Source organism: Phasianus colchicus, chromosome Z (assembly GCF_987193195.1).
Source record: "Phasianus colchicus chromosome Z, bPhaCol1.hap1.1, whole genome shotgun sequence".
Classification (NCBI taxonomy): domain Eukaryota; kingdom Metazoa; phylum Chordata; class Aves; order Galliformes; family Phasianidae; genus Phasianus; species Phasianus colchicus.
In genome coordinates, this window is record NC_143476.1 from 83,023,711 (window position 1) to 83,048,726 (window position 25,016).

General features: G+C 43.9%; 1 protein-coding gene across 4 annotated transcripts in view; it reads right to left on the bottom strand.

The window, feature by feature from the left end:
* Positions 1 to 522: 522 nt before the first annotated feature.
* LOC116239159 (phospholipid-transporting ATPase FetA-like) overlaps positions 523 to 25,016 on the bottom strand; it is a 74,899-nt gene continuing 50,405 nt past the window's right edge. For all 4 annotated transcript variants that reach the window (XM_090132690.1, XM_090132691.1, XM_090132689.1 and 1 more), the window contains exons 13-28: positions 24,054 to 24,262; positions 22,116 to 22,159; positions 20,499 to 20,664; positions 19,889 to 20,077; positions 19,417 to 19,532; positions 17,831 to 17,995; positions 15,980 to 16,091; positions 14,914 to 15,019; positions 13,985 to 14,132; positions 11,553 to 11,736; positions 9,642 to 9,865; positions 8,817 to 8,900; positions 7,880 to 8,125; positions 6,906 to 7,044; positions 4,808 to 4,938; positions 523 to 3,120 (exon numbers count right to left, since the gene is read on the bottom strand). In XM_090132690.1, the coding sequence (XP_089988816.1) occupies positions 2,899 to 3,120; positions 4,808 to 4,938; positions 6,906 to 7,044; positions 7,880 to 8,125; positions 8,817 to 8,900; positions 9,642 to 9,865; positions 11,553 to 11,736; positions 13,985 to 14,132; positions 14,914 to 15,019; positions 15,980 to 16,091; positions 17,831 to 17,995; positions 19,417 to 19,532; positions 19,889 to 20,077; positions 20,499 to 20,664; positions 22,116 to 22,159; positions 24,054 to 24,262 (2,485 nt within the window). In that variant the 3' untranslated portion in view covers positions 523 to 2,898. The remainder of the gene's footprint in view (positions 3,121 to 4,807; positions 4,939 to 6,905; positions 7,045 to 7,879; positions 8,126 to 8,816; positions 8,901 to 9,641; positions 9,866 to 11,552; positions 11,737 to 13,984; positions 14,133 to 14,913; positions 15,020 to 15,979; positions 16,092 to 17,830; positions 17,996 to 19,416; positions 19,533 to 19,888; positions 20,078 to 20,498; positions 20,665 to 22,115; positions 22,160 to 24,053; positions 24,263 to 25,016) is intronic.

Genomic DNA, 25,016 nt, shown 5'->3' on the forward strand with positions numbered 1-25,016 from the left:
TGTTGCATGGGAAACAGCTGGAGTTGTTCAGTCTGGAGAAGAGGCTCAGGGGAGACCTTACCACTCTGCAACTCCCTGAAAGGAGGTTGTGGCAAGGTGGGGGTTGGCCTCTTCTCCCATTTAACAGTGATAGGACTAGAGGGAATGGCCTTCAGAGGCACTGGGGGAGGTTGAAGTAGGGTGTGAGGAAAACTGTCCTACCAGAAAGAGTGATAATGCATTGAAGTGGGCTGCCCAGGGAGATGGTAGCATCGCCATCCCTGGAGATGTCCAAGAACTGTGGAGATGTGGTACTTAGGAACATGGTTTAGTGGGCAGTACTGATGGTAGGTGGACAGTTGGACTAGATGCTCTTAGAGATCTTTCCAACCTTAATGATTCTATTATTAAAGGCACTGTTATCTCAGATCCAACCTCCCACAGCCCATCCTACCACTTTAGGAAACCCAGAACTACCAGAACATATGTCTGGTTCTAAAAACATCTGGTCAGTTAGCAGACTGGCAACAAATTGGTAATCCCAATATTCTCTTTTTATTTAAAAAAATATTTTACAAAATCAGAAGTGATGCAGGACACACATCACTGCCAGATGATATGTCTCAAATCTAGATTCTGACAAACTACTGAAATATTTGTAGCTGGAAACAGTTCCCCAACAGATCCACCACCCCCTGCATGTCCTTTGCAGCCTCCACAAATCCCCTTTAGCCAGAAGGTGCTTTGTATGTAAAACACATGACGTGAGTGGCACAGCCTCAGAGTTTCCTTGCTCTCTTAGCAAAAAGTCTGCCTCTGCTGCTCTGCATTAATCTGATGCCTTCCACACTGGGAACAACTCTGATAGGTCCACAGGCCAAACTGGGTGTTGTGTAGATGTCTGCTCACCTGCATACACTCTCTTTTCAACTCCAGCCTCAAGAAGTCTGACTATCAGAGAGATAAATCTAATCAGAAAGCCATGATTCCCTCCTTAAAGTGAATGGTAAGTCAGAGGGAAGTGATGAGCACCAACTGTCACAGCAGTTTCTTCAGTCAGGGTGAAGGTTCTCGGTGTATTTAGGTATCTCCTTGCAAGGGAGATAACTGAATTAGAATTTGCTCCTTTCCTACCAAACAGCTTCTGGTTGCTGAAGCTTGGATCCAGTCCCAGCTCTGGTTTGCACTGACTATAGGCTGAAATTTAATACCATAGTTTGCAAGAAGCCTTCCAAGCAGCAGGTGCAACAGAGTGGTATTTTATATGCACTGAGATAAATGTGGGGATACAAAACCTTCTATCAGAGCTTAAAGCATTTCTTACAGTAACTGCTGAAACTGGGACCATGGGCAGCATGGTGTTGTGTGCAGACCAGATGAAGAGGGGACATGGCTGGCCTCTTGCCATCATTGAGTGCCTACAGCAATAGCTCAGAGTCAAGGCAGAGAGCTCCCAATAAATGCCAGGTGGTTAGTGTTCAAAACTCTAAGTCAATACTAGACAAGAGACTAAGTCTGTAAAAAAGAACGGAGAAAATATAACAGGCAGAGCTGCTTAGTTCTCTGCACACACAAAAAAACTGCTCAGTATAGACAGCTCAGCAGCACTGCAAGACAGATCCTCATACAGCCACACCAGCCTTCCACCCAGTAAGCCATTGGTACTGGTGCAAAAATGCTGCCAGCAATTCCAGCCTCTTGAGATCATCACCAGATCATCAGGTCCCTCTGCTGGCAGACTGATAGGATTTCATGGAGCCTCCCGCTTCCTGGAACTGGTGGCTGAACCATTCAGAAACAAAATATCAGCACAGAGAAAACTGCAGAGGCCCATGAGCTCTTACCTAGTTCTCTGAAACTTGACCACACTGCTCAACAGGGAGGGCAATGAGCAGCCAGATCATGCTTCATCCCTTACTCTGACCAGCCACACCAGTGGAGTACAAGGCAGGATGCCCTGTGCCAGCAGTGAAATAGCATCTTTCCCACTGATATTTCTGGTGTGAGTCCATCAATTCAAATGTCAGTCTGCTTTGGAGGGAAATCCATCTGGTGCTGGAGGTTCAGATGAGCCTAGCTGTGATATAGGCTTCTACATGCTAGATTTTAGAGCTTGATTCATAAGGGTGCCTGAATTTCTTTTGACCTTCTATTTTAAGTCTAAATGAAATGGCCGGTGCCCAGCTGAAAAACCTGAGATGGCTGTGAGGACAAAGATCTTCCCCAAGAGCAGATTTGCATTGCAGACATGGCAGACTGATGAATGTCAACTCCTTGTCCCTTGACCAAGCGGGAACCTCTCTGAGCTTGCAGCACCTTCTGACTGAACATGGAGGAACAGGGTGGTTGGGGGACACTGGCCTTCCTTTGAGAAACGTGATCAACCATTGGTTTGAAAGGAGGTTACTTCCAAATCATCCTTTCCAAAGTGCTTGTGTACAGAATAGTCAAAAGGCTATAGAATTACGTATGTTACGAAGACTGGGGGTTTGTGAGTTGTATGGCTGAACCTAAGGCACATCTGGGGTCCATACTGTCACCCCAGTATTATGGCCCAGAGTGGATTCCCAACAGACCCAAAGGCACATGATTAGAAAGACATTGCCAATTCAACCTTTTCCTCAGTCTGGACTTCACTGTGCTCTGAGGTATATATGGATAAAAAAATGATGAGCATTACAATCTTAAGGAGCGAAGGAGCCTCCTGCAGCATGTTCTCCTTGCTCTAAGGAGGCTCTTAGGGATACTGTATGGCAGTTTTGCTTCCCCTGCTCCTCCTTCCCCAGGAACAGCACACAGCTTTGGGAGAGGAGCTGAATCCAGAGAGTGCACATGGTAGAAAGGAGAGGCCAAAGTCCTTGCTTGGGTAGTCCTTCCCACCAGCCCTTTGGTTTGCTTTGGTTTGGTTGATTTTGGTTCTTACAGTCCCTTGTGCTTGTATTTCTCACTATTGGGTGAAAACGTTCCTGTTGTGGCAAAAGGTGATTTTGGCCGCATGTTTCTCCCAGACATAATGAGTGCTCCAAAGCCATGCTGATGGGAGAAGGCATAGCCCGAGCGGCGCGTGCTGGTCCGACGCAGGCGTCTCTTGGGGGATGGTGGGGGTGGCCTCTTTTTAGCTTCTTTGATCTTGAGTAGGACCTGAAATCAGAAAATGAAACAGAACACGTGGCAGATGCACTGTTATTCACAAGCACAGTAAAAGAGGAGCGAAGAAAGGAGAGAAAAAAGAAGGGTCCAAACCCAAAAATGATTAACAAAACTGGAGAATGGTGGAAGGACTGCAGAGCAGGAACTGAACTTGCCAGCTAGAAAAGGGTGAAAACTAATCTTATTCTAAAAAGTACAGCTGGTAGTGTTGTCTATAAGGCTTGGGAGAGGATGATTTCTGCTCTGCGAGACCTTGGTTGTGGCATTGCCACAGCTCTTTTAGGGACTTCAGTCAAATTCCCCAACATGCAAAAGTCATTGCAACAACAGCTAAAAGTCCAGAAAGCAAAATCTATAAGGAAATGCTGAAAATTTGGCTTACGTAAACCAGAACACGCAATACTTGAGGGAATCTCCAATATGTACAAGGTTTTTATGATGGTGGTGATCAATAGATTTTCATATCCTTTGTCAGAGGGAAGAAATATGGTGTGCTTTTGTCCCCATGTGGCTTGTGATAATCCCCTATTGCCCCCTCTGTCCATGCTGCCTGGGACAATGCTGGAGATACTTGGCTCTCTAAGGGTCAGTCCTGTATTTAAATTCCTCTTGTGCTGCCAGCTGGGGATTTCCATACAGCAGGAAACCCAAACAATCCTCTCCTGTGACAGTTCATTTCCCAGAGGTAGGAAAAAACAATAAAGTGGTTTTGCACTATTGATGCTCACCCAGTGCACAGAGACTGGCATTTTGGGCCACAATTATGTCTGCTCAGCTAAAGAGTAAATTTGGCCCATTTCTGCACATCGGAACTTCCTCTTTGTCTCAAGGACCTTCCTACCCAGCACCCACCTTCCCCTCTGCAAGAGCTGAGCATTCCCCCTGGCACTTCCTCAAACAGCCCAGGAGTACCTGAGGAGATCTGTGGGCATCCCAAGGATAATCACAGAATCATAGAACCGTTTGGGTTGGAAGGGAACTTAAAGGTCATCTGGTCCAATTTCCCTGCAGTGAATAGGGATGAAGGCCCCACAGCGAGGTGCAGGAAGAGGAAGGGAGCACGAGATGGCAGCAGCATTTAGCAGATGCTCCTGTTTGAGAGGAAGCTGGGAGAGCTGCGGGATGCTGATCTTGTGCAAGGGTCGTTTGCTGTGCTGAGCTGTGTGCTCCATCTCTCCCAGCCTCCTCTTGCCCTAACGGCCTCACCTCCAGATCCTGGGCACGGGAGGGCAGCTGGTTTCGGAGGGGCTACAAATGAAGTAACTTCTGAAATCAAAAAATCCCCAGCAAAATGGATGCTGGGTGGGGTGTTGAGGGCTATGGTCTGCCAGGCAAAAAATTCTGCAGTATGAGGGCAAGAGGATTGAAATACACTGCTCCTTTGCTGCCAAGCCCCAGGACTTAAACCCTGCACCTAAAAATAGTGCTGCTTCCTCACTCCAGTGCAATCCAATCCGCATCTAAATAATCTCAGCCCCAGTCCCAGCTGCAGGTGGCTTAAGCAGTGCCAAAAGCCAAATTCAGTCTTCCTGCTCAAGGGACTGGGAGTCAGATGGATGGCAAACACTTGCACCTGCGGGACGTGCGCCCCAAGCATTGCCAGGCCCCTGCAATATGGCTCTGCGATAAGCCTGGCTGGTAGGAAGAGGGTTTCAGGCTTACTAAAATGCCTCCTTACTTTATCACTGGCAGTTGGCCTTAAGAGAGTCTTCAGGAATCGGAAGCCAACGACTGGCAGCACACAGAGGGCGATGCTGAGGAAGATTGCTAGCCACACGTTGGGTTGGCTGAGAGTGTTTCGAGCAGTACCTGAAAAATAAACAATTAAAAGCATATCAACAGTATGTCACCACCGTTCTATTCAATGGCACAATTCAATCACTGTCACTCAAAACACTGGGAAACCGACCAAAATGGCTTCAAGGTGCACCAGGGGAGATTCAGGCTGGATGTCAGGAAATACTACTTCTCTGAAAGAGTGGTCAGGCACTGAATGAGTCAGGGGAGGTGGTGGAGTCACCGACCCTGGAGGTGTTCAAGGAATGTCTGGATTTTGTGTTGAGGGACATTGTTTAGTGAGAACCATTGGTGATAGGTGGATGGTTGGACTGGATGATCTTGTAGGTCTTTTCCAACCTTAGTGATTCTGTGATTCTGTGTGATTCTGTGAAAATATAAAGTAGAAACCTTCTCCAACAGTGAAATGAACTTGCTGCAGAGGACAGCAATATCATTATCAGTGAAATGAGCAACCAGGAAGGTAACATCCAAACTCAACCTCTCAGACAGAGAGTATGTTAAAGAGTGAAATCAAATGCAGAAGATTGATGTAAATGTTCAAGAGACCTTCAGCAGCAATTCAACCTTCCCAACTTTTTCCAGGTGCAAAAGGAAGAACACTTCCTAATTTCAGCACTGTTTCCCTAAATGGACAGGATCACAGCTCTTGAGAAGAGGAGTGTGCATTGCTCAGGGTGTGCATCTAATGCAGCAAACTAGCTGCCATATCTGACACTGTGTGTTTTTTGAAACCAAAGTGCTGGCTTTTGGCTCCTCTGAAAACTGAAGGAATGTAGGAATAGAGAAAACAGTCTACAAAACCCTCATTACAGTGTTCAACAATGTTGTTGGCAGTAAAGTTGCTGAGTGTCTTCACTTGGCCAAATTCTGCCAATTCCAGCAAAATAAGTTAAAAAGTTTTCCAAGTCCAGACTAGAAACACTTCTTTAGATGTGGTTTCAAACTAATACCTTATTAAATAGCACTCAGCATTATGGATGATTTGACCTCAGTAGCACCAACAGAACAGCAGATAGAGAAACCCCTGGCAATTGAGTTACCAGCTGTCTTTGGAAACTCGGCAGACACTCTACCTTCTCACTTTTAGCGTTTTTGATGTTAAAAGCCATCTTACCATCTGCTTGGAAGACACACTGCAGGCACTGACTGAAATCTAAGAAATTTCTAAAATGGCCATGCAGTGAATATAGGCAGAACGGGTCTTGGTTCAACAGTCCATCCAGAAATAAATGTATTGATTTGGACAATGATCCAAGGTGTGAAACAAAAAGCTTTGTGCTATCAGGAGTAGAATCTCCTAGCAATGGCACATCAATGCATACATAGAACCATTAAAAACATACAAATTAGTTTTCTAATCTTTCATCTTCCCCCTGGTTAAAGTCTCATGAGACATTCATTTTTATGGTATCTTTTCCTTTTTCACGTGTTCAGAAACTTTTTATGCAGAGATGAAAATTGATAATCATCAGTGGCATTTCTTTATCCTTCGGCATTTGCTGTCTAAGCTCACCATTGTCCTGTGGCATCTAAATAGATGTCGTGTTTCTGTGTCTTTCTATACTAACACATCAATTTGTTTATGACATAACATGCATCCTTCTGCAAACAAAATGCTTCCAGGCACTTATAAGAATTGGATATCTGGAAACAGAATGTAAAAATGTAGCTGAAAGTGTTCCAGCCAGCTCAGCAAGTTTATTTTAGGGATCGGCCCTGTGGCTGTGTGAGAATGTGCATTCTTCTGCAAGGAAGTGAACATGGCACTTGTTCACATGGGTGGATGGGACTCAAAATAAGCATTTGTGGCTGCCTGCAGAAGTACCCTGGCATTTCTTGTGAAAAAGGCAATCAGTATACTCTGTAGCATGTTACTGCCTTCAGAGAGGCAAGAACCCATACTAGAAGCACTTAGCAGAATTAAGCCCCACAGTATAATAGTTTTGAGTGCAATGCAGGTTTGCCCAAGTGCTTACCAACAAATGGGAATGAGGCTGGGAGGATCAGGTACATGCCGTCACTATACATGGTGAAGGTGATAGCAAAATAAACAGAAAGGCTGCCCCAGATGAAGAACTGGTTCACAACTGTCCAGTAAGAGGTGTCCAAGCCAATCTGAAAGAGAAGAGCAGTACAACTGTTGCCAATGCCCTCATTATTTAATAGATATGGTTTGAAGACAGTTGGAGATCTTGTCCTCCACTTTATACCCCTACCCCCAAGACAGCTGTTCATTCAGTCCTCAAGAAATATGCAGCCTTAGATCTTAGAATGCTGGAAGACCATTCAGGGCAAGCAGTACTGCATTTGCCCTCTTCTGTCCCCTTCTCAAAAATTCACCAGTAGTGAGAATGGTGACAGGAGACAGGATACTCACATCAAAGAAGCCATACTTACGACCCCACTCCAAGCTGTGATCTTCCATCAAAAGCTAGGAGAAGGAGCCCACGAGACCTCAGAAAGCAGAAACCATTTTCTAGAGAGGTATGAATGATTCGCTTTTCTGTTGAGAAATTTCTCTCATCATTCCAATACCATCTGAATGCTGTATCTCCAAGTCCTAGCAATTTCTTCCACTAAGTCCAGTTCTAGCTTCTGCACTATGCATGGAGACCCCCTAAATAACTTGCCTGCTGGCAGACACAGTCCTATGGTTCAATCACATCCCATAAAACTGGAATGAGTCGTTTTCTACTTCCAGCCTTAACCACCTTCTCCACAGTGACAGTAAACTTCCCAAGGCAAAAACTCTGCCTTGCTGTGACTGTGATTTTTGCAATAGAAAAATCTATTGTTCTATTGAGGAGAATAAGCTGGTGTTGCATCTTACTTCTGCAAGAATTGAAGATGCAGCAGCAAACACAATGCTATCAGAATCCCAAGTGGCCCTCCAGACACTGCCTTCTTAAAACAGCAAGAGATTCCTAAATACAGTCAGGGATGCTGTTACCTGTACAGACACCACAATCAGTAAGCAGGTCTGGGCCATCAGGGCAAAGGACTGGTAGTCAGCAATGGCTTTCCCATCACTTCTCATCGTATTGTACATGGCCCCATAGGGGATAAAGAAGAGAATGAGGGAACTGTAGATGCCTTGCAACATGCACTTGATAAACACTGTTTTGTTAAAATAGAGGTTTTCCTGTCCAGGCACATATAGCTGTGGAAACAGCAGGCTCCAACGGTCGTCCACATCCTGAAAATAGAGAGGAGATGGTCAGATTTGAGGGCCCCTTCCTAACCAATCACACAAAACCACTTAAGGTTGCCATGTCCCCATTATGTTCATTTCCATGAGAAAAGTGTTGCAAAAAAAAAAAAAAAAAAAGAAGGTACATTTCATCTTAATCAGACTGCATGCCCTGTTCTCCTACGGGTTTCCTGGAAGCTTAAAGACAGAAAATACCATTCTGGCTGCGTTTCTACTGAGGTAGAAATGTATATGTGAAATACATGTACATGTGAAATTACTGCAGGAAGGCTTAACCTGGACCTCCTGGCTAAGAGGATCCTCAGAGCTGTGTGTCATCTGTTATTCTGTGTGCTGATTAAAAAGCCACTTGTCTGGCTTCAGAATCACAGCTTTTTTTTAGAATCACATTGAGATGTGGCTGCTCCAGGGTAATGGCACCACAGCATCTTTTACTCATGTCAACACCAAAACATCTCCAAACACTGAAACACACAGGACGAGGCAAGATAATATACAATCTCCTTCTTGGTGTGTCCTTTTTTTGTGCTCTCAGGTCTTACTGGCAGGAATCTGTTTTAGGGACTATTACAACAGCTAGCCAAAGAGCCAGCTGTTTTTGCTTCACTGAATCAACTCAGAGTACCCAGACATAAAACGCCTGTAAAAATAATGCAAGGAGTGATCAAAACAGTACCTGATCGAAAAGGCTCATTCCCAGCACTGGGAGGGAGGTATACGCCAGATTGTAAAGCGTAATGAACCACTGATCGTAGACAGTCTGAAGGGAATAAAAAAACAGAGCATCATGTTAGCAGAATGCTGCCTTTTCCATCTCTTCACAAGATTACAGAGTTATAAAAGCAGTCTCCTCCTTGTAGATCTGCCTTATTGATCTGCCTGGACATGGTCCTGCTGGAGCAAGGGTTGGACCTGACGGACCCAGAGGTCATACCAACTTCAACCATTTTGTAATTCTGTTAGTTAGATGCTGGAGCATCGTGACTGAAGATACTATTGAGAGCAAAAGTACAGCAAGACTTGAGCTCAACAGCCCTAACCTGCTCACTACCAGAAGGTAGGGAACATGCAAGAGAAGGATGACTTTATGTCAATCCTAACTGCTAAGCACTCACTACTGCCCACAGTCACAACAAGAGCACCTTGACCTAACCCAGTATGGCTCTTCTTGCATGTTCATGAAAATCACAGGTCCTACACAGATCTGCACCACAACAGTCAGGCTCTGGGTAATCTGCATCCTACTTTGATGGCTGTAATCATTTTGAACACTTTCAAAAATCCCAGGAGGTGCCTACATTCTTCATAAGGCAGCTAAATGTCTTTAGGCATCTTTCCTTTACCAGCAATACTGCATCAGTTTTGTACAAGCTGAAGACAGAACTGTGTGCCTTATAGTGAGGCAGGGAGAACTAGTTTAATTTACTTTCATTTAAAATATTTGCAGGCATTTTCCTTGGACATGCTAAACACGACCATGAAGACAGAGAAGCTGACCTACCTGAGCTGAGAAGCCGGAGAAGAATCCATACCAGAAATGCACTAACGTGAAAGCAAAATTCTTATAGAAGAAGTACTTGAGGAACTTGCACATGCGGATGTAGGACCAGCGTCCGTGGACCAAGAGCAGGCGTTGCAGGTAGCGGAACTGCGCAAAGGAGAAGTCACTGGACAGGACTGCCTGCATCCCCTCCTGGCCGCTGATACCAACCCCGATGTGGGCAGCTGCAACAAAGAGGTTACTGGTCACATCAGGTTGCATATTAGGAAAAAGTTATTCTAGGGAAGAGTGGTGAGGCATTGGAACAGGCTGCCCAGGGAGGTGGTGGATCCCTAGAGGTGTTCGACAAACGTGGAGAGGTGGTACTGAGGGACACGGAGTAGTGGGCAGTATTGGTTATAGGTGGATGGTCGAAATAAATGATTGCAGAGGTCTTTTCCAACCTTAATGATTATATGAGTCTACCATCCTACGTGAGCACAGCAAGGTTTGTGGTAACCCCACTGCTTAGATGAATCACTCACCCTGAGACATTGTGTTAATTCCATCCCAGACTGCTTGAAATGTCTTACATAAAGATATTCGGGAAAAAAAGCAACTAGAGGGTACTAATTCTTTCAGCACTGTTATGATTTTGGCTGCACTGATTCATTTGCAGTAATTGACTTGTACTACCTGAATGGAGCTACATTCTCTGCGACAATACATTTTATTTTCCAACAGCACAAATCTTTGCTGCTGTTATAAATACCTTTAATTTCTGTTGACACATGAATTGTATTTACATGTGTGAAAATCCTTCCAACAGCCTTAAAACATCGCTTCAGACAAGCAAAACTTTCACACTGTCAAATGCTTCACAGATTTATCAGACACAGTAGTATAAGGCTAACTGCAGCCTTTACATTTCTTGGGCTTTATTAGTTCAATCATATAATTAGATAGAAGAGCCACATCTCTTTTAATAGCAGCCTGGGTTTATTAAACATGGACAAAAGTTTAATATGACAGCTAATTATACAGCTGTAACTAATGAGCAAGCAATCTTGATGGCTAAGGGTTGGTGAGATTCAGAAGTTTCCATGGAACAGTGAGTTGATAAAATCCCAAAGTCCCAACCCTCTTGTAGTGGCAGCGTTAGTTTCTAATTATCATTTTACACTTTTTAATTTGCTTTTCTTATCCTTTCTTAACTGGCTGCCTGACTTATCTCCCTTGAAGCTCCCTACTTAGCCTTTTCTTTCTTAATTAAACAGCTCCAGTTAATCAATTCTTGCAAATTAACACAGGAAGATTAGCAATAGACCCTTCTGAATAATCTTAATTTAATTATACATAGTTAGGGGGATTCTTTTCATAAATTCATTGAGGAAATGCAGCACCAAATGATGCTCAAGGATAAAGGAGCCTAGAGGCCTGTGTTTTATGACACGTGTGAGATAAATGACAAAGGGCCCCACTAAGTGAAAATGTTAAAAAAAATCCTGTGACATTGTGCAGATTATTTAAAGCTGTGGAGATTGTCCTTCTGCATGGCAGATAGGCCCCCAGCTAAAACAAGTTTGTTTGTCCTTTGCATTACCATTATGATGATGGCAGGCAGTCATACAGGTGGACTTGTTGCACCCCAGGGAGCTTCAGGTCTATTAGAAGGGCAGAAACCACAATGGGTTTGATGGCTGAGCTGGATGATCTTTCCAACTCTTATGATTCAATTCTATGATTGAGCCTATGAAACCAAGAAACCTGGGACACAACCATTGCTGCCACCAAGGGAGCTAAAGAGAGGCCCCTTAGAGGGTTAGGGTTAGGGCTAGGTTTACATTTAGGGTTAGGGTTAGGACACCTCAGGTAGCAAACGTGGCAGTGCATCATTTTTCTGGAGCATGCTGGCTCTCAGCCCTTACTCACTTTTGATCATACTGACATCATTGGCACCATCTCCAATGGCCAGGGTCACAGCTTTCTTGTACTTCTTCACCAGCTCCACCACCTGGGCCTTCTGCAGCGGAGTCACCCGGCAGCAGATCACCACTTTGCACATGCACGCCGTTCGCACCAGCTCCAGTTCCAGATTCCCTTCCAGCGCATAGGCCTGAGAAGAAAAGACAGAGATGTTTCCCAGTAGCTTGTGTCAGACCAGCAGTGAGATCTGGAGTTTTTCCATTCAGCATAAGAGAAGTATGAGGTACCTGAAAACGCTGAGCTTAGAAGAACCTGAGAAAGCAAAGCACAGTTGGATTTCTGGTTACCCCTCCAGTTCTGCCAGAGAAACCTTAACCTTTCATATTTCTTTCAGATTGTGGTTTTTGGCTCTGTTCTTTGATGTTTTTCCTCCATAGACATTCATGGATGGAATCTACCTAGCTTCAGCTTACTAAGTGACATGGTTTGGAGAGGTTACAAGCATGGGTAAGTCGTTGGACTAGGTGATCTTATTGGTCTTTCCAATCTTAATGGTTCTGTGATTTTCTCTTTCTCATAACCCATTACAGCAAGCCTACAGCCCTTCCTCTGTAAGGCAGACCATCCTTTGGCCAGATGTCCTTTTTTTGTTGTTTAAGAACCAAGAGCTTTAAAATACTGTGTTATCAGAACCCTCCTTCCTTCCTGTCAGTGGCAGGGAAACAATGAAGGAGACCTGTTCTTGATTTGGTTTTAGTGCATGTACTAGTGATTGCAGCTAGAGATGGTTTTTGCTACAGCATCCTGCCCACACAGTCCCAGGAAAAACTATCACATAGAAACTCTGCTACTGGCAGGCGCAGAGATCAGCTAGTTGTATGATGCTGCTTCTTTGCCCTGTCCTTTCTGTGTCTCAGCAAGACTATGTGTACACAGTACAGTAGACAAGGGGACAAGGCACAGGCCAGATGCTCTGTTAAAGTGGGATGCTAGCAGGACAGTTACCACTCTTCAAGCCCTAGGTTCATAGAAATACACCACATCTAGTGATAAGATTTTTGGGTAGTAATTAGCAGGGCTGGTATAGAGCTGGGAGTTAAATGTACTGGATTGCTATTAAGAGGTAGCAACCATCAACCCATCCCCACTGTGCCTATTAACCACATCCCTCAGTGCCAAACCTCCAGTGACGGTGACTCCACCTCCTTCCTGGGCAGCCTGTGCTGATGCACGATCACTCTCACTGAGAAAATGTTTTTCCTAACATCCAAGCTGAGATATTTTCCTGTTAATTCTTTTACCTGCTCCCATCAGGGTAGACTGGCATTCCCTAGGCTCAGAAACCCTAACTCTCTTACTTCTCATCTGTGCTCTCCAGGTCATGCATGATCTTACAGATTTCTTTGCATTCTCTCTGGTTGGTCTACAATTTCCCCCTTGCCTCCCCCAACCCCCCAACCAAATAATAATAATAAAAAAAAGGCCAGGTGCAGGGCAAGTGACTTCTTGTATTATTTCAGCTACAACTTCACTGATGCCAAATGGAGCAGGAGGGTTTCTTTGCAAGTACTACAGCTGATGCTTTTACATCCATACGTCTGATCTTATATGTGCACAGCTGATTATGTGAAAGTGGAGAACAATGCACTTGTTCTTCCTGAATTGCATTTTCTATTTTTTTCAAGATATTTCTCCAACTTGCCAAAATTATTTCCAAATCTAATCTTGAACTTCTTGCATCATGCCTGCAGCTCCTCCCAGTGTGGTGTTATCTGCAGGTTTAAGAAGTCTGCTTTCTTTGGAATTTAATTAAATTTAATTAAAATACTAAGTATTGAATAGATGTGGGATAGCCCACTATAAATGTCACTGTTGTTTCATACCTACATAAGAGCCATACTTTCCAAGCAGCCTTGCATTTGTCACATAAAAAACTTAATCAATACCATATTACTTCAGCTTGCTTGGAAAAACATCACAGGGAGCACTGAAGAATGTATTAGTCAAGTTTTATGACATATATTCTATCTTTATCAGATATATGTATTTATCAGACTACAATCTTGGCATACTTGAAATATGTTTGATGCTATCTTATTTTCTTGGCGCATCCACTGACTGCCTGACTATTTTTCCACTTTATTTCTGGAAAGAATAACTGATCTGCCCTACTGCTCGAGCTCACTAAGCATCAGGTCCAGCTTTTTCCTGCTCCTTCTGAAGTCTTGCTCATCACCTCTGATGTCTCAAATAACCACTGGAGCTCATCTTCAATTCGGGAGAAAAAAAAACACAAAACATGACATGTAGGTAAAAAAAAAACAAACAAACCTCTGTCCTCTATTGCTAATTTTTAAAGATTTTCAGACTTCCAGTACATCTCGAACTTATTAACTTCTTAGGAACACTGAGTCTACCATGACTCTGGACTTCCTTACCAAGCTGTGGCCATTGATAACCAGACCATACACCCCATTTGCTTGTTCATCAGGTAGAAGCTTTGGATTTTTGGAAGATTTTTCAATCTGAATGTTGATTTCATCACTGTCCAGAAAGGAGTCTGGCTTCATCTTCTTCCTTGCGTTCCTGAAAAAAAAAATCAGAATAAGAATTAAAATCTTGTAGAGATATATGATTTACTAGACCAGCTTTATGATGATAGTAATTTGGAGCTTTCTTTTGTTAGTTTAGTTCCATTTTTCCTGTATCCTTACCACAACATGCACTGTTTAGCTGTCGCTTTTTGTGCCCATCACCCATATACTTCTGAAAGTCTACAAAGCATTTTCTAAATCTGTGCTGAAGACAAAAAACAACTGATCTGAATGTCACAAAAAACCATATTCCAAAGGGATCCCAAATTTCCTTGCATGTTGTTTGGCAATTACCTCCTTAAAGAGAAAAGGGTTGAAAAAAATTACAGTTTTCCTCCTATCCTGGAGGAATGCAGATTTCCAGATAATGCTAGACCAGGATCATACCCAAGCAAACCAATTACAGTGTGAATGAACAACAACGGCAGTAGAGCAACAGCACAGATAAAGCCTGAAGGCTTTGTGACTCCTCACCACTTGTCCAATGTCAACTGATGCTGACTGCATGACTTTGCTGCCTTGTTCAGTGATACAGATTTGAATTCTTGGAACAAGAAGCTACAGAGTTTACCCTCACAAAGATTTCTACACTCTGTCTAGCTGCTAGGTCTTCCAGGGAGGCAACCAATCAAGCTCCCCTGAAATGAGCTATGCCATGTAAAGCATGCAGGGGAAAATAAATCAGTGAACAAGAACAAAAAGAGAACAACACAAAATACTGGCCACTCCAGTGTCAGTGCACAGTAATGAAGCTGCATATTTCAACCATTTACCTGAGCTCATTAAGTACATCCTCAGAAGTGCTGCCTTCAATAACAAAGACATCCGCCATGTCATCATACAGCAAGTTGCAGGAGTAACCGATATTCATTGCCGTCTCTGGGAAAGAAAGGCAGGAGAGATTACCCACCCACAGTCTGTGTCTTAGATGGGTGTAGCAGCAGGTCTCTAGCCAGGTGTTAGAAGGCCACAGAAGGAAAGAAATCTACAAAAAAAAAACAACCTAAAAAAGCTCGAAATACCCTTTGGTCAACACGCTTGGAGCAACTAAAACATTTTGTGTTGCCTCCAAAAATTTTTTTCAGGATATTGAAGTTTCCATCTCCCACCTCTACTGCTATCCTAGAAGTGAAAATGTAGCCCCAGATCATTGCTCCAAAGAAGAATATCACGACTTTTTATTTATAAAACTCCATGGGGAAAAAAGTATTTTGTTTTTTTTCCAGAAGTAAATTTATTTCACTCTGAACATGGAAAAATTAAATGCTTCATTTTTTTCTCGAAAATTCACTGCTCATTTCTTGGTTGCAGTGATCTGGAAACACTTTTTGCATCCCAGAAACACCATTGTTTCAGCAAGGTTATTATTTCTCCAAAATAATTCACTGGATTCTATTCACAGTTCTTTCCAGCATAATGAATTTTACAGAAGCTTTTGTTTCCTCCATTTTCATTCTAGAATGTTAATGCCAGAAACAGAACTAAGACCAGCTTTAGCATTCAAGTTTCTTGAAAGTTATAGTTAACTTTTTCTAGCCTTCTTCAGCAGGACAGTAGACTGTATTACGGTGACACATTTCACTGTCAGCTGTCCATTGGCAAAGGACACTATCTTCATACTGTTTCCATCCTCAGGTCAGCACTTAGGAACAGGCACTACTTGCAGTTAACTGGTCTCATTGCAGCTAACTAAAGTTTTGTCTTCCTGGCACTGAAGAAAGCCCTCCAAGTTTACCCTCTGTGCAGTTTTTCAAAGGAGAGAGGTTGAGAATATGGGTCCTAGTGGAATCATCTCACCAATGGAAGAGAAGGAGGCATCCCAAACTGCAGCCCCCTTACCTTGCTTGTCTCCAGTAAGAACCCATATCTTAATGCTGGCTTTGGCAAGAGTCTCAATGGTCTGTGGGACCCCATCTTGCAGCTTGTCCTCAATTGCTGTGGCACCTAGCAGCTTTACAGAGAACAGGGAATAGGTAAGACTTCCCATTCTAAGTACAGAAGAAAGCATTAGACATCCATGCAGGTATTTGAGCAAGAACAAAAGAAACTCAGAAATAAAGTTGCCCTGATTTTCATTCTCCCTCAGAAAATGTACTGTTCAAGGTACAATTCTGATCCTGCAAATGTTGTACTGTGTAACCCTCTAGACTCAGCTGGCTCATAAACATGCAAAAAAACCCTTTGCCACACATGGGCATGTCTATGTTCTTCCACGTCCTCTCCACAATAGATAGAGATTTAATGCAGGAATGAAGACTTCTGGGGATTCTTGTCCACAAATTTCCATATGCAATCTCCAGTGTAGATCTTGCACCAGACATACTGCAGCTGTTGCAAAGCATCTTCTCCAACCCACAACACACCCATCCCAATCCTTACTTCTCACTGCCACACAGCACTACATTAAAACTGATCAGGACACAGACCTTTGTTATTTTAAAGTTACTTTTTTCTCTGCATTTTGGAGATACTTGCTGGCTTTAAACTATTGTCAAAGGGACATGAAGGTTTCACTCTCTTTCAGGCGTAGGCAGCACCTACTACCATACCTCCTGTTGTTGGGAGACTAAATTCAGACACTTCTATTCCTTTGCTGACTCTGTTCTCTTGCACCCATTCTCCATCACAAGCTAGACTCTCTTACACCACTCCATTTCTCCCTGCAGCACCTTCTGGAGATAAAGTCATTCCCGTGTAGGGTACAGAGAAGGATCTGGTGTTCCTCCTGTGAGCCTCTGACCTATTCTTTATTCAGGCCATGATCTTCATCATCCTGAGTTGCAAAGCATCTGGCTCCCTAACTTCTATGTATTTCCTGCCCTGAAATACCCCATGCTCATTTGCACACACTGGGCTGGAGGATTCAGGTTTTCCACTACTCTACTGAGATCAGGAGGGCAGCAGGCTCTGTCCCACAGGCTATGCAGCTTCCAGAGGTCAGCTACTTCTAGGCTTACACTTACTTCTTCCCAGCTCTGGCAGTGTCCTGAGCATAAAGCTAATGGAAAGAGCAACAGTGCAGCTCCCCAGATTTCCCAGATCTCAGAAAAACACTGCTATGAGTGCAAAAGCTGAACTGTTTCCCTTCAGACACCACACATTCTTTTCATTCATTATTCATGTCTGTAAAACACGGGCAAACCCCAGGGCTGCAACAACACTCATGGAGAAAAGAATGACTTGAAGATCACAGTTCAGCCCTGTTTCAGATTGACACAAACATCTTCACGGACATCATCCCCCATCCCGCCCGAGGCTGTGAGAACAAAGGCGATGCTCTCTCTGAAATGGAGCAGGACCTGGGGATTACTCACTGCCTGCCATTTCAAAGAGAGGAAAATAAATAGATCAGCCATTTGCAAGCACAAAGGAGAGCTATGAAATATTTGTGTCCTTGCCACCTCCCTTAGGCTCTGCTATGTCACTTCATCACGAGAAAGCTACTCCGACACCCACGTGAGATAAAATAAAACCATTCCCAGGCACTGGTGGCTGACACCCCATTGCTGGCTCCGCACGGAGGTGCCAGTGAAAACCCAGCACTGCCATATTTCAAACTGCTCCTGTCAAGCAGCCCACTGAGCTGTTTGCAGCGCAGTGTTTACTGAAGTCATACTGAGCTGTCTATTGACAAACCACTATCCTCACTGCCTCCCCCAGACATTGGCCCAGTTTCCATGAAATACCAACCATTAGATCTTTTTCGATCTCTTCATATATCTCTGACAGTTTGTCTTCCCGTCCTTCCAAGGCGGTGCTTGCTTCATGGTGACGCTTGATCCAGTCCTGAAAGTATTCTTCATCCAAGTTCTTATAAGCCACGACCAGTGTCCTCAAACCTTCCCCAGCAAACTCCTGCGAGACAGAGGTGGCACAGAGGAGGTCAAGGGAGAACAGACTCCTTGCTCTGCTTTGCAGAGGACTCTCTGAAAGCAAAGAGCTATTTGTGAAAACTTCTTACCTAATGTCTGCAGAGGAAGGATGAAAACCCACACCTTAGTCTACAAATCTACAAGTCTACAAAATGTTTAAAAACATTTTACATTGCTGTCCGCAATCCTTGCAAAATAAAAAAACAAAATCCTCCCCAGCTTTCTGGCTTTAACTTTATGTATATCAACCAGGCTCTTGTTTCCCAGGACCCCATTTTTCAACATGTGGTTCAGTGTAGCAAGACCTAAATTAGACACTCTGAACTCACCATTAAATTTCAGAGCTGTGCTCAACATGTCCAGTGGTGGTTTTAAATGCACAGTCATGGCATCTCAGGAAGATCTTGTAAATCTGCTTTCTGCAGATCACAGAGTCACATACAGAATTGAAGAGGTTGGAAGGGCCCTTTAGAGATCACTGAGTCCAACCCCCTGATAAAGCAGGTTCCTCTTTACACAAATTGAAGTTTTCCCCCAAAACAGGACATTCACTTTCTTTCTCCTTTGGGATTCCATAAGCTTGAAGTAAAAGTGCATCAGAGACAGAATGACAGAATCATAGAATAGAATGACAGAATCATAGAATCATTAAAGTTGGAATAGATCTCCAAGATCTTCTAGTTCAGTATCTAATTTATCACCAATGTTGCCTACTAAAGCCTGTTCCTAAGAATGACATCTCAACTATTCTTGAACACCCCCAGGGTTGGTGACTCCACCACCTCATTGGGCAGTGTGTTCCAACGCCTCACTACATTTTCAGAGAAGTTTTCCTAATATCCAACCTCAACCTTCCCTGGTGCAACCTAAGGCCATTGCATCTCATCCTACTGCTGCTACCTAGGAGAAGAGGCCACCCCCCAAAAATCCACAAGTTCGAGAGCTGCATTTTCCATGCTGCCCTGTACGACGTGGGAGAATCATTAGATGGTTTGGGTTGGAGGGATGCTAAGCACCATCTAGTTCCAACACTCCTGCCATGAGAAGGGACATGATCCTCCCCTAGATCACACTGTCAGAAGTTCCACCTATCCTGCCTGGCTTCTACCTCCTACTCTAGAGGAATACAGCTCTTCTGAATGTTGTAAACTGTATTTGGCATCCATGTCATGATGTCTCAGATAACATAGAGTAGTTTAAATAGCACTTGTGATGCCTAATTTGGTATTGAAGGCTTCATAAGTTAACTTCTCTCTCCAAGCCCCATGAAAAAAAAATATATACACTTCTTGTTTGGGTGCTGCTTCTGAAATCTGTTTTTTTGTTTAATACAAATCACATTTTCATACCTGGAGAAAAGGCAACCACCAAATGCAGAGATTCAATGAAGAAGGAAACACTTACATTCAGGTGTTCTGTGGTCTCCTCCTTGAGAGACTCACAGGATGAATGAAGCAGTTCATAAAGAATGGTGTCAGCCCCCTTGCAGTACAAAGTCAAGTCACCTTCTGGACTGCGCACTAGAAGGAAGAGGACAAAAATTCTACACATCTCAGGCTGAAGCAGTTGGGATTCACAGCATTTGTATCAGAACAAATGTTTTTATAGGTGTCCAAACTTTACCAAATGTTGGGATAATCCCAGGAACCAAGATGAACTTTGCTTAGGAGAGAAGAGAGTGTAACTACACTCAGCTTTAGAGGTTGAACACTGGTCTGAGCAGATTCTTTGTTCAGACACCATGGTCCTAACAACCTGCAATTCAGGTAGGACATCTATATTCAGACATCAAGAACAATTTGTTCTGCTGCCAGTGGAGGCTCTCATAAACCTAAAAACCCAGGAAGGAAGAAAGGAGCCAAGAGAGCATACATACCAATAACAGACATTCGTTTGCGGACATTATTGAAATCAAGAATAGCCAGAAGTTTGTAGATTTTTGTTTCTCCCATTTCCACAACCGTGATGGTCTCTGGTGTGCGAGCCCGGAACACAAATCCAAAGTTTCTGGCAGCAGTGACGAGGGCTCCCTCATCAGGAGATTGGGCCTGGTACACCAAGTTACCTGCCATGAAAGAAGAGAAGGTGATGTGACTTCTGCCTTGTTCTTGAACTAAATAAATACTTTTTTTCTGGGAGGGGGAGCAATTAACTAGAATGATAGAATGATAATATCGTTAATGTAGGGAGAAACCTCTGCGATCGTCTAGTCCAACTGCTCACCAATTATCAGTGTTGCACATTAAACAACGTCCCTAAGTACCACATTCCATTTCCTGAACACCTCCAGGGACGGTATGGAATCACAGAATCATTAAAGCTGGAAAACTATGTGTGAAGTAGAGAAGAGTGGGACAAGCCATCTCCCATTTGAGGGAAGCTTTGGCACCTACAATTTCTGCACTCCAGTTACAGTAATCCCACCCCAACCACAGTCATAAATGATGGGCACAATTACTCCAGCTGCTGCCTTTGCCAGTCCTCACCTTCCTTCTTCTCTTCAGGCATGACAGTGTGACAAAGGGAGAGCAGCCGGAAGAACCTGTGTGTCGGGACATCATTCAGCTTCACAGCTTCAACCAGGCTGTGGTCATAGAAGGCAAACTTTGGGTCAGCCAATTGGTTGTAGGAGAAGTCAACCTTCTCTGTGTTCTGTAAAAATATGGATTAGTGTTATCTATAGAGCTCTCACATACATGTACAGCAGTGCCTGCCCACCCCACCCTCTTACATTTACAGAGATCTCTCTCTTGCAGAGCTGCTCATAACAGAGAGTGATGAATCCAAGTAAGTGGGAGGTCTTGAAAGCTACTTAGTCACAGGAGAGGACAGGCACCCGGGTACTGATCAGAGCAGCACCTGGGCTGACAGCATGATTGTCTAAAAAGATGCCTCCCTGTACTGCAGCAAGTACTCCATCAGGAACCCCACTGAAGGATTTCTACAATACAGAAATGAGTGCCCTCAAAACACAGCTTCTTGGAGGCTGTGCTCTCCATCCTCCTAAAGCAAGTAAAAAAAAAAAAAAAACTGATATGGAAAAAGATGACAGATGAGTGATGAAAAGGTTCAGACCCGTGGGCACTGCCTACTCTTATTGTCTGAAAACAAAGAGCCTCCAGGCAGAGAGGATCACAGTGGAGAAACATGAAGTGCCCTGGAGGAATGCACGGCGGATCCTGACCCGCATGATCTCCACTCTCATCCCACCCCCAGTGAGCTCAGAGTTTCCAGGATGGGAGTCATCCTTCTGACCTGCTCCAGCTGACATTCTGCACTTACACTGTAAGAACACAGCCTTCCCACCTCCGCTGACTTGTGCAAGAAGGTCCAAACACTCCAGCACAGTGGGTGTGTGGGCAGCAGCCTTTTGTCCCGCAGGACACTGCTGCTGGGTGGCTGGCTGGGAGCAGACCAGCATCTCTACCCCAGCAATTCTGGGGTATTCTGCTGCTTGAGGGAGCGCAGGCTGGTGGCACCTCTGACAGCACTCAGAGCAAAGAGCCAATTTCAGTTTAAGTCTTAAAGGGTCTAGAAATGAATCACCAAGATGAGGAGTGGGATTTTCATCACCATTTTGCCATTTGTTACTTGGATTACTGCGTACAGTTTTCAGACATTTTAGGCAGTGAAATCTGAGATGGAGGTTTGCACCAGCAAATAGAGGCTGGAGAAAATGAAGAAGTCACTCATTTTCACACTCTCCAATGTTCAGACACTAGGGAAATTTGACAGTGACCTTGTTATGGATATGAACTGAACTCCCTCCAGAACTTTAATTCATATCATGCTAAGGATAACAGTACCAAACTGTTCAAGTTTCCAATCGCTATCAATATCCAAGTGTCCAGAGGAGCTGTGCATGCAGTAGGATGCCACATGAAGCTAAGGGAACAATGCTGCCCATCTTGCAAGTTTAAAGCAGGCTTACTAGAAATGAATGCAATTATGACAAGCCTCTGATGCCCTCAAGAATGCACCTCATTGCTGTTAGGATAAGGAGGAACATGAGCACGAGCTAAGCCTGGGTGGGATGTCTCCAGGGACACCTCTGCAGGCAGGTTCACAGAAAGCAGAGGATCTGCTAGCTCTTGAGCACTTACCTCGTTTATTTCTATCCGCTGACCAGACTGATCATACACATCACCTGCAAGCAAGAAAGACTGATGTTATCCCACAAACCCAGATAACTGCAATCTCTGAGCTTCTCTACCAAAAAAAAAAAAAAAAAAGAAGACAAGTGTTTTGAAGCTAGTGCCAAATTTAAAATTTTCAATAAACACAAATATATTGACATATGGAGTGGAGACTGGTGATTCATACCGATCAGATCCTATATTAATCCATGACAAAATCCAGAGTTGAGTTTAAAACTCAAAGTAAAGTTCTCCGCAATTTGGGTAAAGAAGAATTTCTGCTCAGAAGTGACAGCGTTAAGATGGTGCTTTCAGGAGATTTCTCTTGCATCTTTCCTTTGGAATGTGAGACAAAATCCAGCTCGTGGGTCATGTTTTGCAGCAGTCCCTGAGCAAAAAGCAGCTGCCAAAGCCCCTTCTTCCCACACATAGATGGTAGTTTCACTGAACTGACAATCTGGTCAAAGAAATGAACAACATCTCCTTTCTAGCTAAAGGAGTTTCCCTACTGGACAAAAACATCTAGGAAGCTGTGGGCTGTGCCCAGGACAGCCAGATTCAATACTTTTTCAAATAGGACTGAAACACAGAAAACTACATATTTGACAGATCCAACCTCAACTGCGACTACAATCAATTCAAGGTACTGCTACTCCCTCACAACAGCCCTGAGGTTGTAGAAAGAAACTCAGAAGCCATCTCTCCTGAGAACTGCACAGCAGTTGATCCCACTGGGAACTGTAATCAAAAGGCTATTAGACATCTCCTCCTCAATGGCAAGCCTAAGCCTATAGAGTATCCTCCCTGGCAGCAGAACCAATGCATCCTTTTTTCTGGCATGGCTCCTCAAAATGCTCCAAGTGTAAAATCCAAAGTAGGCTGGAGAAACAGCTAAGAATTTGGAGGTGGGAGGGGTGAGGCGAAAAGGATAGACTGCCTTCTTTCTGCCTATTTCCCATTCATTTCTTGGACAGAAAACTCAACAAGAGGACAGACACATGCATGTCAGCGATGTACCGGATGGTTTGGCCTGGTTCCATGACTAATAGGTATAGTACGACCATGGCCACAAATTAGCAGGCAGAATATTTTCAAACCACAGCACTAAGGCTGGGCAGTACATAGTAGCACTGTACAGATATTGTGTCATCCAAATATACACCAAGCAAGATTTATAGGAAGAACTTACTCCTTCATTTAGGCCAACAGATAGCACTGAGAAAAAAAGCACAAGCTTTTTGGCACACTAGTTCCTCAGTAGGTCTGGTACAGGCAATACAAGCATCAATCTACAAATAAGATGTGACTAATTTCTCTGGGGGAGACTACTGATGTTAATCAATTAGTCAGTATGTGAATTGCTAGCACCTGTAGAGGTGGATGAAGAAAATTGCCTGTGGCTATACAATGAAGGAGCCTGTCAATGACTGTTGTCATCTAATGGTGCTAACAACCATTCTTTCCCATTTTTTCCAACTCCCTACAAATTTTTCTTTCTCCTGGTAGGCTAAATAAGCTAGGATGCAGATGAATGGCCATACCATTGACACGGGTAACCATATCAATAACACCACAAAGGGCTGTGATCATATAAGCAGCGAGAATAAATTTGGGTATAGATGTAGTAAAACTCGTATCAATGAGTGAACAAAGTAATAAGGTGCAAGTTCTTTAGCTGGGTGATTATGGGGTAGGAAAAAGGAGGTCGAGGGATGCAAAGGGGAAAGCAAAGGAAACAACAGACAGGAAAATCATATTAAGATACACAAATAATGCAATATCAGGGCTGACCTCATATATCTGACCATTACAGCTACTTACAAAACACTCTTCTGGATGTCATATTTAGTCTCTGTTAACTGAGAGGTGTGAAACCCAAAGAATAAGAGCAGTGGGGTAACATACCATATGATTTGCCATTGATGGAGCACTTGTTGAAAGACATGATGTTCTGAGTGAGAGTTCCTGTTTTGTCTGAGAAGATGTACTTGATCTGCCCCAGCTCTTCATTGAGCGTAGTGGTGCGGGCCTGAGCTGGCGTGTCATTCAGTGGGTAATACATCTTACGGTCCCAGTCGATGTAGAAACTGTTACCCAAGCGTATAATCTCTACGCTGGTGAAACAGAAAGAGAAAGGCGACCAAATAGTCATTGATTTAAAGGACGAGATCTTCATCTTCAGCACTATCATTAGCAATTAGAGGACAACTTTGAAGTTAATGACAGGGCATACTTGTCAAGTAGTCCTTAAGTGGACTGCAGTGAGCAATACTAAAGCCAGTCCCGCTGAAACGATGCAATAGGCTTGTAGTAGGTTCCTTTCCCTTATCTATCAGACCTGCACTTGCTCCTGCTGTGGCTATCCTTTTCCTTAGACTGGGCAGTGACTTAAGACAAGCCACAAGAATTCACCCTCACTCAGAGTAGCACAACTCGTCATTAACCCTGCTGTGAACAAGTGGCAGCTGTGCATGGAGCACAGACGTGTCAGAGGCAGCAGCAGGGTGTTTCATTTTGTGCAGTTTAGGGAATGTGTTTGGAGAGACTCTGGTCTGGGCTGCACTCTGGTGCCTGGAGATGAGTACAAACAACTCAGACCACCAGGACAAGTGAGTCATTGTGTAACTCAATATAATCATGAAGCAATATCAGCTCACAGACAACATGAATTTCCACTTTGCTGCTGGTGTGACACACTGGGCAGGAACGGGATGAATTCCTTACATTTGATAACCCAAAAGGGAGTCTAAGAACACAAGTTCCAGCCCCTTAGCTCTGAGTGTAACTGCTCATGCTCCCGGAAGCTCCATGGAGAGGGCAGCACCAGCAGCTATGAGCCGTCCTTGCGGATTGGCAACACAAACTTTT